Source organism: Pezoporus occidentalis, unplaced genomic scaffold (genome assembly GCF_034315485.1).
Source record: "Pezoporus occidentalis ecotype Australia unplaced genomic scaffold, CSIRO_AGI_Poc_V1 ctg34, whole genome shotgun sequence".
NCBI classification, from domain to species: domain Eukaryota; kingdom Metazoa; phylum Chordata; class Aves; order Psittaciformes; family Psittacidae; genus Pezoporus; species Pezoporus occidentalis.
This window is the reverse complement of record NW_026915376.1, coordinates 2389560-2405944: the sequence shown is the minus strand read 5'-3', so window position 1 is coordinate 2405944 and position 16385 is coordinate 2389560. Positions and strand designations below refer to the sequence as shown.

General features: G+C 37.4%; 1 protein-coding gene across 3 annotated transcripts in view; it reads right to left on the bottom strand.

The window, feature by feature from the left end:
- Positions 1-16385, bottom strand: part of CRIM1 (cysteine rich transmembrane BMP regulator 1) — a 187965-nt gene that overhangs the window by 75611 nt on the left and 95969 nt on the right. For all 3 annotated transcript variants that reach the window (XM_062629506.1, XM_062629509.1, XM_062629507.1), the window contains exons 4-5: positions 15207-15327; positions 296-417 (exon numbers count right to left, since the gene is read on the bottom strand). In XM_062629506.1, coding sequence (XP_062485490.1) covers positions 296-417; positions 15207-15327 — 243 coding nt within the window. The remainder of the gene's footprint in view (positions 1-295; positions 418-15206; positions 15328-16385) is intronic.

Sequence of the window (16385 nt, the reverse complement as noted above, 5' to 3'; positions counted from 1 at the left end):
GCCCTATTTAGGTACTAGAACGCTGCTATAAGGTCTCCTGTTAGCCTTTCTTCTCCAGGCTAAAGAATCCCAGGTGTTTTCGCCTGTCTTCATAGCAGAGGTGCTCCAGCCCTCTGATCATCTTTGTGGCCTCCTCTGGACCAGCACCACATGCTTCGCATTCTTTCTAACTGAACTTAATTCAAGAGTATTATTTCTCTTAGATCTTAATAACATGGTAAAAGTAACCAAAAACCCAGCATTTTCTACAGATAGAAAAAATCCTCCTCCATGTGCAAGAGAAAGCTTCACGTACCATTGACACATTCAAAGACATCACAGCACTTGCCAGGTGTTCCATCTCCACGTGAGACTATCTGGGGAATGGAGCCTGCCTCGCACATGGGGAAACCACATAAACCAGAGAGACATTCGCATCTGAAACCAAAGAACAGTAAGGAAAACCCCATAAATAAATGAAGCCACTTATAAGGGGATAGAATAAGCAAGAGGAAAACAGAAAGCTAGAGCACAAGTTCCAGTACTAGCATATACATATCTTAGAATCATCTTTAATTAACCCAACAACCAAGGTAGATGGCTTATCAACCCAAGGGTTTTTTTAACCATCTGAACTCTGGTGGTCAAGCAAACAAGGAGGTGGTACTATGCAATATCAACACTACTCTAGTGCTGTATGTAGAAAATGTAGAAAACCGTGGTTCCACATTGCTTGAAAATAACTGTAGCCTCCAGACTTGCATAATTAAGGTTTCTCCTCCAGTTCTATCCAAACAAATCAAAACTGGTGAAACACTTATAGCAGTAACTGCACCCACTCATTAGGGAAGTGCTCTCTCGTTAGGAAACTGTATTATACACAGTTTTATATAGGGACTAATTAAAAAGAAAGGAAGACCATACAGAATCATTAAATTTAAGCCAAATGAGAAGAACTGCAGGTTCCCTTTTGGTTTTTGATGGAACTGCCCTCAGTTTGCAGAGGGTCAATCAATTACATGAGATGCCAAATAACATGGGAGGCTAGGTATATTAAGCACTACAGTTAGTTTCAGAAATTGGAAAAATTCTAAAGAGTATCTCCTCCATGTAAGTAATATTTATTTGCTTATTTAAGAAAACAGTCTTAAGAACAGGAATGCATAAAATATAGATAGACAATAGTCACATTTGTTTCCAGATTCTTTGCTTCATGATTAACATAACAGTTTAGAAGTCAAACACTTAAGACTTTCGGTAAGTTTATACTTAGAGTGCTTGCCACAGACAATGGGCCTATTACAGGGATAAGCAGTAATGATTCAACAGAATGCAAGACAAAACGAACAAAAAAGAAGTATGCGAATATCATAGATGAGAAACTTCATGGAATAGCACTAAAAGTTTTCAGCTGCAAATGACAGATTTTTTTCTTTTTTTTTTTCTTTTTAACTGGTAGATTAATTTAGCATACTACAAATGCACACACATTTGAAAAGGGGAAAAAAAAACAACCCAGAAGATCCTGTAATTATGAGTTAAAAGAAATGAAAATAATAACTCTACTTGCTAATAACTATTTCAAGTATTTTAAATACTTAAGACAACCCCCACATTAAACCACCCATTAGGAAGATGCATCATCAGCACTTAATGTATTTTCTTATTCTTTATGCTTAAAAAACAAGAAGTTTGGCTCTCCTCTGCATGTCTCCTTAATTGCCCAACAGACATGTCATCACAGACCAGTGCTCCATGAATGAGAAAGAGCCACCTCTCAAAAGACAGGGTTTTAATATCTCCCTCTTTTAATCTCGTCAGTGTTAGCCAATATTGTTATATTCTCTACTGTAAGGTATTACTCAAAAGGAAGTTTGCAAGAAGAAATACAAGCAATGTCAAGGAATCTCACCAAACCTTTATTATACTATCTGGAAAAGATTCTTAAAATATTGAATAACAGCAGCGTAATGCAATATCACGCTTATAAAAGGATGAGTCCTTGAAAAAAACAGTATTAATTATATCACATTTCACAAGTTACATTAAATATGTCAAGATAAAGTGGAGCAATGTGTCTATGTGCACAGACATACTACACTACAGTGACAATTTTAAAACAGGCATTTCAAGGTTTGTTTTTTTCATAATACTGTGCTTACCATAATAGTGAAGGATAATTAGAACTAAACCATTAAAAAAAGGAAGAGCAGATAAGAAAAGCTTTATTTATCAGACCCTTACTTTCTCAACTTATTTATAAATACAAAAAAAAAAAAGGAGATTTTCTTTACTGTTCACCCTTTCCCTTCAGAGATGTAGAAATAAAAAAAAGCATTATGGCTTCTACTACATGGAATCAAAAAAGCAGCTTCCCTTTAAGATGACTCTAAGGCATCTTGCAGAATTCTGTACTAACATCTCACTTTTTGCTGCCCCAATAAATGGAAGGGGGAGTGGGGGCGGGAAAGACAACCTCCGACAATTGGTGAAAAAGAAACCAACAAACAATTAGCACTGTCAAGTTCAAGGAATTTGTACCTTAACCCATACCATTGCTTTAGAAGATGCCTTTGCCTTGTGAGAAGAATAAAGCACAGAAAGAAGCACCTACATATTACTAAAGAAAGAAAAGATAAAACATATATAACAGAAAGAGAAGTACAGACACAGTATAAAAGTGGTATTAAAAGCCTAGATAAAAATACTAAGTTTCACTTCAACCATCCTATATTCACATCCAGCTAATCTCTGGGAAAATAGGTAGATCAAATTTCCTGAAAATTCATGTTTTTGACAGAGAAAATGGCACACGTGATGGAAATGTACTTATGGACCATGATTTTCCAAGTCTCAGGAGCTGAAATTACCACTCTTAGTTTTACTGCCTTAATAATAAGCTTTTTCAGACATGCCTGTATTTTCTCTATCCTTTTCCTCTCATTATCATTGATGATTTGAGTAGCAAAAGAATATTAAATGATTAACTTGTACTTTTCTCATTTTCTTCCAAGCCAATGCTTTTTCTAAAAAAAAAAAAAACAAAACCAACAAACCAACCAAAAAAAATATAAATCACCAGATTAAATAACTTAAGATAAGACAATATTCCAGAGGAAGGGTTGAAAAAGATGTTTAAAAGACTGCTGGGAGCCAATGTTCCTTTCTGCAGAAGAGACTCCCTCCCATTCAGAGGAATCAAAGCCTCACATACTCATTCACAGTGTAAGCAAACAAAACCCAACCCTCCAAGATTTTATAAACTGACTTCCCATTTGGTTAAAAAAAAATCCATGGGTAGGAGAATGTCAAAGCAGCGAATGGTCTCAGATGGACTTTTAAATAGTCTGCATTCTTTTCAGCCAGCTTTGCTAGGAAAACCTTTGACCATTGTCCAGACTATTAACATGGAAAACATTGTTCTGGAGACAGAAGTCTTTCAGGAAGAAACCCAAGGAATTCTGGTAGCCGAGCATGACTGCTGCACTGCCAAAACAACAACATCTGGAAATTCGGAATAAGTGATCCCGTTCTCAGTAAGACAGAGAAATGAGCTTTATAGTACTTGTGTTCTCTGCAGCGCCTTTTGGAGCAGAGGCACAGACAGAAGAGAAGTTGTTGTCCAGCTCTGTGCTCTGTCACAGACAGCTATCCACCTGCAGGGTGTGTGTACCTTAGGCTTGGTACTGAGCACTAAGTTTGAGGAAGTTCAGCAGGCCAGACTGTGATAAACCTGGCTATGGGCCCTCTCAAAGTAATTTCTATAAAATTTGGCTGTTCAGACTGCTGTGCACAATGTTGCTTCTGAGCTGCCCCTTCTATAACTGTCACTTGCCTAAGGAAAACAGGCACAGCAGAAGTTACTACAAGGAAAACTTCCCAGAAAGAACATAACTTTATACACCCCTTTCTCCCCTTACACAGCCTGCAGTGACACCACTGCAGCATCAAACCTCATACTGTCATCGAAAAGTGCCAAGATTAAAGGAAGGCCAACGCTTGAATAGCTGAGAAGCTGGCACTCAGTAACTGCCCCTCACATCTTACTAATAAAGGCACTAAGTAAACACATGTCTTTGGGTGTTACACCATCACAGTACTTCAGTCAAGTCAAGAACATGCCCTTTTAACACGGAAGAACAGTCCTTTAAGAGTCAAATGTCCCCTAACAAAACAGTCCAGAAAGAAGAAAGGAGAATCAGTCATGCAAGAGACTTCATGGAGTGCAGCCTGGAAAGGTGGTATGGCCTGGAAGGAAAGAAGAATCCCAAGAAAGAAGCCAGCTGTACTGAAATATTGAGAATACAGAATGAACCTGGCTGGTGAAAGGAATTGTCTTTAGTTCTTCATGTCAAAAAAAGAAAAAAACCCACATAATAACAACAATAATTCTAGAAATTTGAACAACTGAGCAAGGGAAGGCCCAGTATATAATGAATCGAAACAAGATGATGCCCATTAACCAGCTGAGGAAGGTAACTGCTTCAGTAATACAAATGGTCTGCTTTTAAAATTCAGTTTTAAGTTCTTCAAAACAGGTAATTTCATTACTGTCTTTTATGTTTGAGGGTTTCGGTTTGGTGGCTTTTTGTTTGCGTTTTTTTTTGTTCTTGGTTGTTTTTTTTTTTTTAATCATTTTTTCCTGTCTTATTTTATGTCACCAAAATTGAAAAAAGAAAATTAAGAAAAAAAATCAAACAGAATACTTTTAAATGACAATTTTTATTTAAAATCCAATTATCTTGGTTCATTTATTTCTGCTATTAAACAGATGAAAAGAGGGAAGTGCTTGGTCAGCCTCAGAAAAGCTGTTTTGATGGTAGGATCAAAAGAGCGCTCCAGGCACAAGGCATAATGGCTATGAAAACAAGTACAGGCACCTTGGAAAAAAATATCTAGTACCAGTGAACAGGAAGGTTGGGGCTGGGGTATGTTGAGGAGAAAACAGCTATTCTGAGGATCAAACCAGAATTAAATCTAAAGCACTGAGACTAGAGAAATGCCTTCCTGAAACATACATCCTGTGGAGATTTTTATCATGGTCCTCATTTTTTCCTTGCAGGAATCTAATACAATTTGCATTAACATTATTAGCACTTATGTTACCTAAATATATTAGAAACAACTCCCAAAGATCCATTAATAATACATACAGGTAAGGATGCTGTAAAATAAGGAATTTTCAGAAGAGAATTCCCAGCATTATCAAAGCTTGAAAGTGGCAAGGTATTAAATGTGAGGACCTCCTTATCATCAAGCGCAGGGTATAAGAAATAGTGATACAGCAAAATGAAATATTAACATAGCAATCTCACGAAATTGGCAAAGGATTATGCCCATGTTACTCACATTTGAAGCCATGATACAAGTTAAGTAGGTGAGATCCTGAGTTTTAAACCAGCCAAGCTACAGATTCCAGACAGGGAATCAACCAAATGCCAGTCCTAGAAAAAATAAGCTCAGAAAGTGACACTGCAGGCAAAGACAAAGCATGTGGGGTAACTCCATTCCAGAGTTTCAGCTAGAATTGTAAGAGGGGACAGAAAACAAACTGTCCAGAAGAGGCAAATAAGCCCTTCCTCAAAATGTGGGAAACCCTTAGATGATCATTTAGCTTCTGGATTTATTCCATTATAGGTGAAATTTAAAGATAAGGTGAGAAGATTGCTTCAGAATCCAATGGTTTCAGAAAGCAAACAAGTCCATTTAGTTAATGAGACCTTTTCTATATAATGGGAACCACACAGGCAAGAACTGTAACCCTTTTCTAGAAACAAGACGCTTGAAATTTTGACAATGACATTTCATGGAAAAGCAGTAAAATACTGATTGTTATTTTAAAATGGTCCACAACCTTCAGTTCCTCTTTTAAACGTTAACTAATTTAAAGAGGGAAGAAAGGAAGCAGCAATTTATGACTGGTGAAGTCTGATACAATGTTTCCCACTATTTTCTAGAGAAAACACAACGTCAAGCTCTTTTGATGTAACCTCAATAATGTTGATATTATTATCTGCTCTAAGTACTGTTGGAAGCTGCTGGGGAAATTCTTATGTCTAGCTCCCTTCTAAAAATGCAAACATGAAAGTGATACTCCTATTGCTTTATTTTGCCTATGGGTCTCCCCAGGCAGTTTTGAGTTTGAAGACAACTGTCAAAACCAAAATCAAAATTATTTATTTCTGTGATACAAGCAGAAATTTGTCTGTTCAAGTCAGAAATTATTCTGAAATAAATCACCTATTCAATTTCCAAACAAGTTAATAACTGATTAAGTAGAAAATGAACAAAACAGAGTGGAGAGTGTTGGGTGGAGAAGGGAGAACAATATTCATTGTGATCATGATATACACAAGTTCTTAGACTCATAAGTGAAAACAAAAATTTGTAGTAGAAAGATACATCTACCAGTTTATTGTAAATTGAAAGAGCTTGCTTGTCAAAAATGCAAAAAACAGATCCTACAGACACAACAGTATCATTCTACTTTCAAGCATAAAACACTGCCTAAAGGTAGATACAGTAGACAGATACTTTAATTTATGAGGGCTCAAATTTCTTCTTAAGTTTAACACTGAAGGAGTAAGTACATTGTTCAGACAGCACATGGTCAGATTAAAGTACTACATATACTTTTCCATAAAAACTCACACATAAAAAAAGGAAGCTGCTTGCATAACTATGATCGATACTTCTTCCCCTTGCGCAAATGCTAGGATTTTTAGTCTTATGGGCAATATGCTCCTTCCTTTACATAGTATTGTCTTTAAAGGTTTTGCAATTCAGTAAGTCGTAGGAGTTGGTGAAAGAGCATGGATGTGTACTTTTAGCTTTTACAATACAGTTTCAGAGAGCTGATCTTATAGAAGATGCAAGTAGGGATGCCTACATTTACAATGTGTTACAGCTGCTTCTGTGGAATATTTACATCTTATTTTTTCTGAAGACTTTCTCATGTGTCCGCTCTTTGTCAGAGGTCTCTGACACCCTGAAGTCAGCTATCAGGCTCCAGAAATGTGTTGTGCTTCAAGAGCTTCTGTTCAGGTTTTATTGAGATGGCTTAAAAAAAAACAAAACAAAACAAAACAAAAACCTTATCATCTTTTTCTCATTTGTGGAATTCAGGAAAATATGGTTGCTTGCCAAACCAACCCACATTGTGAGGCTGGGTGCCAAGGCAGCAAGTAACTATCGTCACACTGAAAACTTCTAGGAATTGCTGAGGCAGCTGTAAGTAAGGGAAGAAGAAGGGGACTGCCTGAACTTTGAATTCAGCAATTCATTACATCTCCTGGAAGACCAGTATGGAGAAGATGGACACGAGAGTCATCTATAAAGGTCACACTTTTACCCTTTTATCCTTGCTCTATGTGGATATTCAGACCTGAAGGAAGAAAATGGATTTTCTGGGAGAAGTATTTGCTGTTTCCTAAATATCTTCCTTTGGAATAAAAACCAATTCAGTAATGGTGTACAAAATTTAGACTCTAATGTAAACTGCCACTATTCCTTAATGTCTTTAAAACTGCTAAATAAAGAACACCCATATTAAAAATATCTTGCTATAGGACAGATGCAAAAGAGTGTTTTCTTATAGATTATACCTATATACACCCTTTCGGTGAACCAATTTTTCCTTTCTCTATTCTAAACCTCTCCTGGTGCAGCTTGAGGTGGCTACCACTTGTCCTGTTCACTGTATCGCCTACAGAATTAACACTTTTGCTGGTCAAGACCATTTCACTTAACAATACTGCATAATAATCTGTGGCAATGCCAGTCCAAAGCAGCTCCAGATTGAGACATTTTAGACTCAAGTAAGGGAAAAAACAACAGGGAAAATACTGTTCAAACAAGGAAAAAAATTCTATGACTAATTGATTTGAGAAACTTTTTCAGACCTTTTCTTCTAAACAATAAAGCTACAATCCTACTCCTCCATGCTACTTGATCCAATTGAGAGTTTTGCATTTGTAACACCATCCAGCTATCTGTAACTAAGTGACAGCTAAATGGTCTGATTCAAAGTCTTCATTTGCTCATCCTTCAATCCCAAGATATTTGGGCTCCCATCTTGCAAGGTTGTATCTGTAAAAAGCTGCTCTTCACTTTCTGATGTATGAAATAGTCATCATGACTTATATTCCTGTTTTGTTTAGATTTATGAAGCAGTTCACTGCTCTTAAAAGTCTGTCTCCCTCTAACTTATCTGATTTTTTTATGCTTCATTTACATCTGTTTTTCCCTTCTCCTCCCATCACATCAAACTTAAAACTGCATTTATTAAAGCTGAGACTCAGAAAATAAACTGCTGGAATTTTTGATGGATAAACATGTATTGATTATTTCTAAAAAAAAATCTAATCTAGAACATATGCAGGCTTCTGGTGTAAGCTTTTTAAATAAGTATGTTAAGCACAGTTATTATTGGTATCTAGTGAACATACTCCTGAATGCTTCTCTCCTCTCAGAAGAGTATTATTATATCCTATATTATCAGCAAGACAGTGATGTGAGAGTTCATCTCAGGAGGCAAAGGATCACGATGTGACTCACTGGGACTGATTCACTTCCAGAACCTGGGGGAGGAGAGGTGAGGGAAATTTTCTTCTCCAATGATAAGTAGTTTTGGGAAGGGTATTTTATAAATTAAACCCAACAAGACAGTATTAATTCTAAAGTCTGACATAGTTTTTTTTGGTGGTTGTTGTGGGGTTTTCTTAGGGGGAGGGTGCTGTTTGTCTAGTTGTTTTTTCTTGTTTTGTTTGTTAAGAGAGAATCCAGTACAAGGAAAAAGACTACTGACTACAGAAGACAGAAATTGAGAAGAAAGGAAATTTGATGCTCAGATTTTTAAGGCAAGCTTAGTATCTTCAAAAGATAGGAACAAGTTTCATAAAACTGCCTCCCTCAAAGCAACATTCAGTTGCTTTTAGCTTTAATTACATCCTTTAATCCTCAATTCAATCCTCTACCAGTTTTCCCAGTATTTTTCTTAGAACTGGTATCAAGATAACAAGACTTTAATTACTTAGTTTTTATTCTTTTTGATATTGGCACAGTACTAACACCTTTCTAGTTCTCTAATTTTCTTGGTTTATCTGTTTTTATTAAAAGACTGACCAAGAATAGGTGGTGAGAGGAAATATCTTTGAGAAGAGAGCATGGAATAAATCTTGACGTTACCAGATTTTAACAGTTGGCAGGAGGGAGAATGGAAACTGGTGCAAGGAAAAAGACCACACTTGGGTTAGATGAAGGGAAATGAGCACCGAAGCAGGGGGATAAAACTAGAGCAAGAAGCAGAGACCTAGTAAAGATTAACCTTTTAAATTATTCTAGTAGAGAGCAGCCAGAAAGAATGAAGCCAATAAAAAAAATATTTGGTGCAAACCTATCCAAACATGCCATTTACTCCATTGTATATATTACTACGAAAAAATGTACAAAACCATGTCAGCAATTAAGACATAAGCCAACACTAATCACTGAAATCAGCTACTGATTTATACTCATCCATAAAAAAAATTAACAGATTTTAATACTTTACACTTATAAGTAAATTGCAAAGAAATCTGAAAATCTGAATAAAATAATTCACAACAGAAAAACTGGAAACAATCAAAGACAACAGATTTTGTACAATTAGTATAGATCATCTCTATGTTTAAATTTTTAATAGACATGACATATGTTCTTTCAATAAGCTCCTTGGAGAACAGAGCATCTTTACCAAGACCACAGACATTCCCAACATAATAGCTGGAAATTTAAGGTGTCTCATGACAGACTGATGAAACCTGAAGCAACTAGTATCTTGATATCAGTGCCAAATCAGTAGGCTGTTCTGTTTGGACTACCACAGTAGAATACACGCAAAACTAAAGGTAACCTTTGAATACAAGTACAAGAACTTAGAGTATCTGATGTTTATTATTCCCATTTTTCCCCTGGCATTGCTAGAGAAGTTTTCAAAATTAAACATAGAAGCTAGGGACCAGGTTCAGGAAGCTAAGGCCCAGTAAGAATTAAACTTGGCTAGGGATGTTAAGGATAACAGCAAGGGATTCTGTAGGTACACTGCAAATAAAAGACAGACCGGAGATAATGTAGGCCCCCTCCGGAAGCTATCAGGAGAACTGGCTACCCTGGATTTGGAGAAGGCTGAGGTTCTGAATGACTTCTTTGCCTTGGTCTTCACTGGCAAATGCTCCGACCACACCACCCAAATCTTGGAAGGCAGCTGCAGGGACTGTGAGAATGAAGACCCTAGGCCCGCTGTAGGAGAGGATCTGGTTCAAGACCATCTTAAGAACCTGTCCATGGGACCTGATGAGATCCATCCGCGGGTCCTGAAGGAGCTGGCGAATGAAGTTGCGAAGCCGCTGGCCATCATATTTGAGAAATCATGGCAGTCAGGTGAAGTTCCCAATGACTGGAAAAAGGGAAATATAACCCCCATTTTCAAGAAGGGGAAAATGGATGACCTGAGGAATTACAGACCAGTCAGTCTCACCTCTGTGCCTGGCAAAATCTTGGAGCAGATTCTCCTGGAAGGCATGCTAAGGCACACGGGAAACAGCAAGGTGCTTGGTAACAGCCAGCATGGCTTCACTAAGGGCAAATCCTGCCTGACCAATTTGGTGGCCTTCTATGATGGGGCTACAGAACTGATGGACAGGGGTAAAGCAGTTGATGTCATCTACCTGGACTTGTGTAAGGCGTTCGACACTGTCCAACACAACATCCTTGTCTCTAAATTGGAGAGACATCAATTTGATGGATGGACCACTCAGTGGATAAAGAACTGGCTGGATGGCCGCACACAAAGAATTGTGGTCAATGGCTCAATGTCCGGCTGGAGACCAGTAACGAGTGGTGTCCCTCAGGGATCGGTGTTGGGACTGGTCTTGTTCAACATCTTTGTTGCTGACATGGACAGTGGGATTGAGTGCGCCCTCAGTAAGTTTGCCGATGACACCAAGCTGTGTGGTTTGGTTGATACCCTGGAGGGAAGGAATGCCGTCCAGAGGGATCTCGACATGCTTGTGAGGTGGGCTGATGCCAACCTCATGAAGTTTAACCATGCCAAGTGCAAGGTCCTACACCTGGGTCGGAGCAATCCCAGGCACAGCTACAGGTTGGGCAGAGAAGAGATTCAGAGCAGCCCTGTGGAGAAGGACTTGGGGGTGTTGGTTGATGAGAAAATGAACATGAGCCGGCTTCAGTGTGCGCTCACAGCCCAGAAAGCCGTATCCTGGGCTGCATCAAAAGGAGCGTGACCAGCAGGTCGAAGGAGGTGATCCTGCCCCTCTACTCTGCTCTCGGGAGACCTCACTTGGAGAATTGCGTGCAGTTCTGGTGTCCTCAACATAAAAAAAAAGACATGGAACTGCTGGAGCAAGTCCAGAGGAGGTCGCGAGGATGATCAGGGGACTGGAGCACCTCCCGTATGAAGACAGGCTGAGAAAGTTGGGGCTGTTCAGCCTGGAGAAGAGAAGGCTGTGTGGAGACCTCATAGCAGCCTTCCAGTATCTGAAGGGGGCCTATAAGGATGCTGGGGATGGACTCTTCATTTGGGACTGTAGTGATAGGACAAGGGGTAACGGGTTCAAACTTAAACAGGGGAAGTTTAGACTGGATATAAGGAAGAAGTTCTTTACTGTAAGGGCAGTGAGGCACTGGAATGGGTTGCCCAGGGAGTTGTGAATGCTCCATCCCTGGTGGTGTTCAAGGCCAGGTTGGACAGAGCCTTGGGTGACATGGTTTAGTGTGAGGTGTTGCCCATGGCGGGTGGTTGGTACTAAATGATCTTAAGGTCCTTTCCAACTCTATTCTATGATTCTGTGATTATGAAGATGCGTTCAAGAGCTAACTCATAAAACATAGGTCAATTTAACACCAGATTTAAGTTTTTCTGTTTTCCTAGTATTTCCTACCCTACAAGAACCAGCCAAGAGCAAGATGTGTTTACAGAAGTCAGACTGTTCCTGCTGTATGTGAAGTTGTCCATTACTTGTTAACAGTGACGCATCATCCATCCTTAACTGTGAAGCTCTCCTTATCTGCTGATATTAAGCCTTTATTTTAGTGGCAGTAAATGAAACAACTGTAATTTCTTGACAAAGTCAAAAATCTGAACTAAAATAGTTTCATGAAGTCTTACTGTCTATGGCCTTATGAAACAATGTACCTTTGCTTTTAATAAATTAATTCTCAAATGTACATTAAAATATACAGTGACACTTCTTTGTAATGTAACTCTACTAATTAAAAAGAGATAAGATATGGATTTAGGTGATTCTAAACTGAATCACAGTCAATGCAATGTTAGTATTTCACCATGAGTTTAGTGAGAAATTGCAGAATCAAGAAAAAAAAAAATCCCCTTTTCCCAATTTAGAATCATTCATCCATAAATCTCCACTTTGTTTGCCTTTCCTGTAGTTTTGAAATGCAAAACTCATGGAATGGAGACTTGGCTTCAAATAAAAGGTCCAATTTTCCTCAAATCTGATGAAACATTGAAACTGGATTAAAATGGTTTGACTTTCATATTCCAAATAACTGAACTTAGTTTCCCTTTCTGTCTTGTCTCTTTCCATGCATATACTTCTCTTCCCTCTAATGCTCTTTTCTGATTAGCTTCACATCTATGTTCCTTCCTTCATCCCCTTCAATATCTTTATCTACAGCATATAAATGTTGACTATGGCACTGTCTTCCTTAAGAAGCACAGCAGCAGATTTTTAAAATCAGAAATAAGTACATACATTACCTGCGGGCACACAACATATAAACTACTCTAGGATCTTACTGCTTCCAGATTCAGCTTTTCTTCTTTCCTTCTCACTTACTCTCTTAAAATGTACATTATTGCTTTGGCTGAATGAAGGCAATCCAAAAATTTAGCAACCTATATGGTAACTATATACAGCAACACAGACTGAACCACAAAAAAATTAATGGAGGAGCACAAGACACCTATAATTGTTTTAACCTACCTGCAGACAGACCAGGTTATGTTAATTGTGGCTTTTTTGTTCAGTTTTGCACCTCAAGGAGGACATCGATATTAGCACAAAAAGACATCCTATCTGATCAGAACACATCTATCCCCGCTCTGATCCCTTGCTGAACTCTCATCCCAGTAATGCACGGTAATCTGACTTCCAAGCAGTTTCAGTGCAATTCACAATTATCTGGTAATTCAGACATGCTATGCCTGCCTGCACAATTGAGGTCTGTGTATGCAGGAGATGAGAACACCAGTTTTGTCACTTAAGTAGCATGCCCATGTACTAGTTCACTTCAGATATTAGTTACAGTTAACCCAGCAAACCAACTGGTTATATTTTTAAACATTATCAAAGGAAGAAAAAGATTCTTGCAAGCACGTTTGCTCTATGTGTTTTATTTAAGATCAGTTCCCATGTGTATGCCAGAAATAGAAATATTTCCAACTGGTCATTTTTTTGAAGTAAATGAAGTTTTATTTTCTTGGTACTTTGTGTTCCATGACAGAAGGAACACTGAAGTTATCATTTACAAAGAATTTAAAGTGGATATTTTTTATTCCCTACAACCAAGCAATAGGAAAATCGAGCCACAACTTGTGTTAGACTGCTGAAAAATACAACACAATTTTACTTTTGGGAAACAGAAGTAATTTAGCTTGTATATCACTTTTTAATCCAGCAAGTTGAAACTATTTTGAAGTAAAATCTCTATTAATCTGAATTTTCTATGGTGTCAAGTTTTCCGAGTGTTAATCTAACTTAGAAACTTGTGAAATTTTAATCTGGTTTGCTTCTTTGCCTTTATAATCTATCTTTTCAAACACAGTCCTTAGTAGGATTATATTCTAGCTGTCTTGAACGCGCTGAGCTGTACTGGCATCAATGCCAGTATAATGACTAGTTAAAAAAATCTACAGCCTCCTGTGCAATCCAAACTAACCAGGCCAATTATCAACTAATATGAAATGATCATCATTCCTAGGAATTTTAATGAGAACATGTCAAAGAATAAAGGAGGGATATCAAGAATCCACAGCACATCCTCATCCCAAATTCATAAAACAGAAAAAGAAGACAACTCTGAATGAAAGAACATTTGTAGCATTCACTTAGTAAGGATAAGCGGCTTGTCTTTTTTAATAGTAGATGATTAGGTGTATTCTACAACAAGTTATGTTTAGAAATACATTCTCAAATTTTAATAAATAGAATTACAGCACTATAATAAGTTCTTCAGATTTCATTCTGCCTTTTTTAGTAGCTATATTATTAACTCCCCATGCAGTAACAGACCCTCATATTTCATGGAAACAACAGCTTCAAATATGTCACCATATTAAACATGTACCCAAATGGTACCCATTACATAACCTTTTCCGTTTTCTACTTTCTTAATTCTCAAGTTTATCACTCCTTCACAATCCAAAAGGGGCTGAGAATATGGCAATACTGTATGGTCCAAAGACATTTATACTAAATAGATTGACTAGTTAAGTCTACAAGAAATATTTCCTGTTTTGTGTAAAATATTTTCACTGATGTTATTTTCTGCTTGAATTCACATTTATTTGGCATATTGCTGCATCAAGTTTTGAGAAGTCTGTTGTAAAAACAGAAGTTGAAACAGTGGTGTAGAATTCTGGAAGAAACCCAACTCCAAATCATCTTATTTTTCCAAATTGCAATAAATTATATCTGCTTAAACAACAACCAAAGTAAAATGGAAGTGAGTACTTGAAATTTCTATTTCCCTGCAGTTCCATATAGCCACCATCTTTGAGCTTCTTACAGTGGTCTTCCACATACCAAAAAGCCCAACAGTTTTCTTCTTTAACTAGACAAGATTTTCTCTTGCATATCTTCTGTCATCTTCATCATTTAAATCCTTATCAAAGATATTCAGAAGTTTCTTGAAAGAATTTATTTTAGTAAAATTATTTGAATACATGGAAATATATCTAGAGGCACAAACCCCTCAAATAACTAGAAAAAAACCAGCTTCATGCATCTGCACCAAGAATTTTCTTCTGCTTCAAAAAGATAAAAATTTGTATTTATATCAGCCTGATATACCTTAAAACTACTTCATACATTTTTTTTATTCTGTATTAACATTTATTACCACAGACCTACGCATAATAATCTTGTGTTTATAATACTTGAACTGTAGAGAACAAATTAAAGATACTCAGCCATCAAGACACCAACCTTGTCGGCAGTGTACAGCAGCCATCAGCTGTCAGCCTGACTTGTGTTTCATAGCTATCCAGTGGGCAGACAACTTGTTGAACAGGAGGACATTCGACTGTGCTGCAATCCACACTGAACACTATGGAGGAAGGGAAGAAAAAACAATCCTGTTATTCATGCTTTAGAAGCTTTTTGCAAATTGCTTCATCATAAGCAACCAGGTATGCATCAGCCCTTTATGTTAGAAAAATTACCTAATGAATGCATGCTTGGTAGGTAACATTACAAAAACACTTCCTAAGATTCACTTTTTTTAATTATTGACTTAAAAAAGTATAAAAGTTCAAGATGCCTGTAAATTAGGTAAGTTACTAGAAATATACCAGGCTACTGAGAATATATTTTCCCCATAGCATTTAAAAGAGTAAACAACTCAGAAATACTTAGTTTACTAATACTGCACTTAAAAAACCCCTAGAGTTTTATGTTCCATTTTATTAACAAATAACTGTGAAACAACTCTTATGTTTAAGTCCTCCATTACCATATCTGGCATTGAAAATCATAAGCTTGTCAGTGTGGTCCAAAGTGACCAATATGATTTGCATCATTCTATTGTGCCAAGAAGCTACTGATGTCCAGTGTCCTGAATTGATACTAGCAATCTTTCTAATCTGGATTAAAGGTCCACTCTGCCTCCTTCCCAGGCAAGCTGGTCCCCAAACAGCCAACAAGCTGCTATTGCACAGCTATTCCTGTGTCCATCTTTCCATATACCAGTGATGACAATGAAAGAAGAAACACAAGGAAACTAATCATGCCACCAAGTCTCAGCTAAGGTGCTCTTTTTTCCCAAATAGTTAATTTTTTTTTTCCAGTGGTTACAGTGTGCTAGTACATGGCTCACCAACCCTGAAAAGCAGCCCAAACAATCTACCTTTATTAAAAAAGTACAAACCTAAGAAGAATTACAAACAAACCTCAAATCGAGAGCATTCAAACAGAAAATTCTCAAGTAATTAAGTGGCTGTATGCAGTCAGCAGTTCCCCTATTTGATCTTACCCATTTTTATTTATTTTGCACTGATCTCTTACTAGTACTGAAGCGTTCTCCAGTTCTTACAGGATTAGTAGGATTTGATGAGCAAAGGGTATGAATGACCTTATCCACCACCCACAGAATTTTGTTTTCCACAC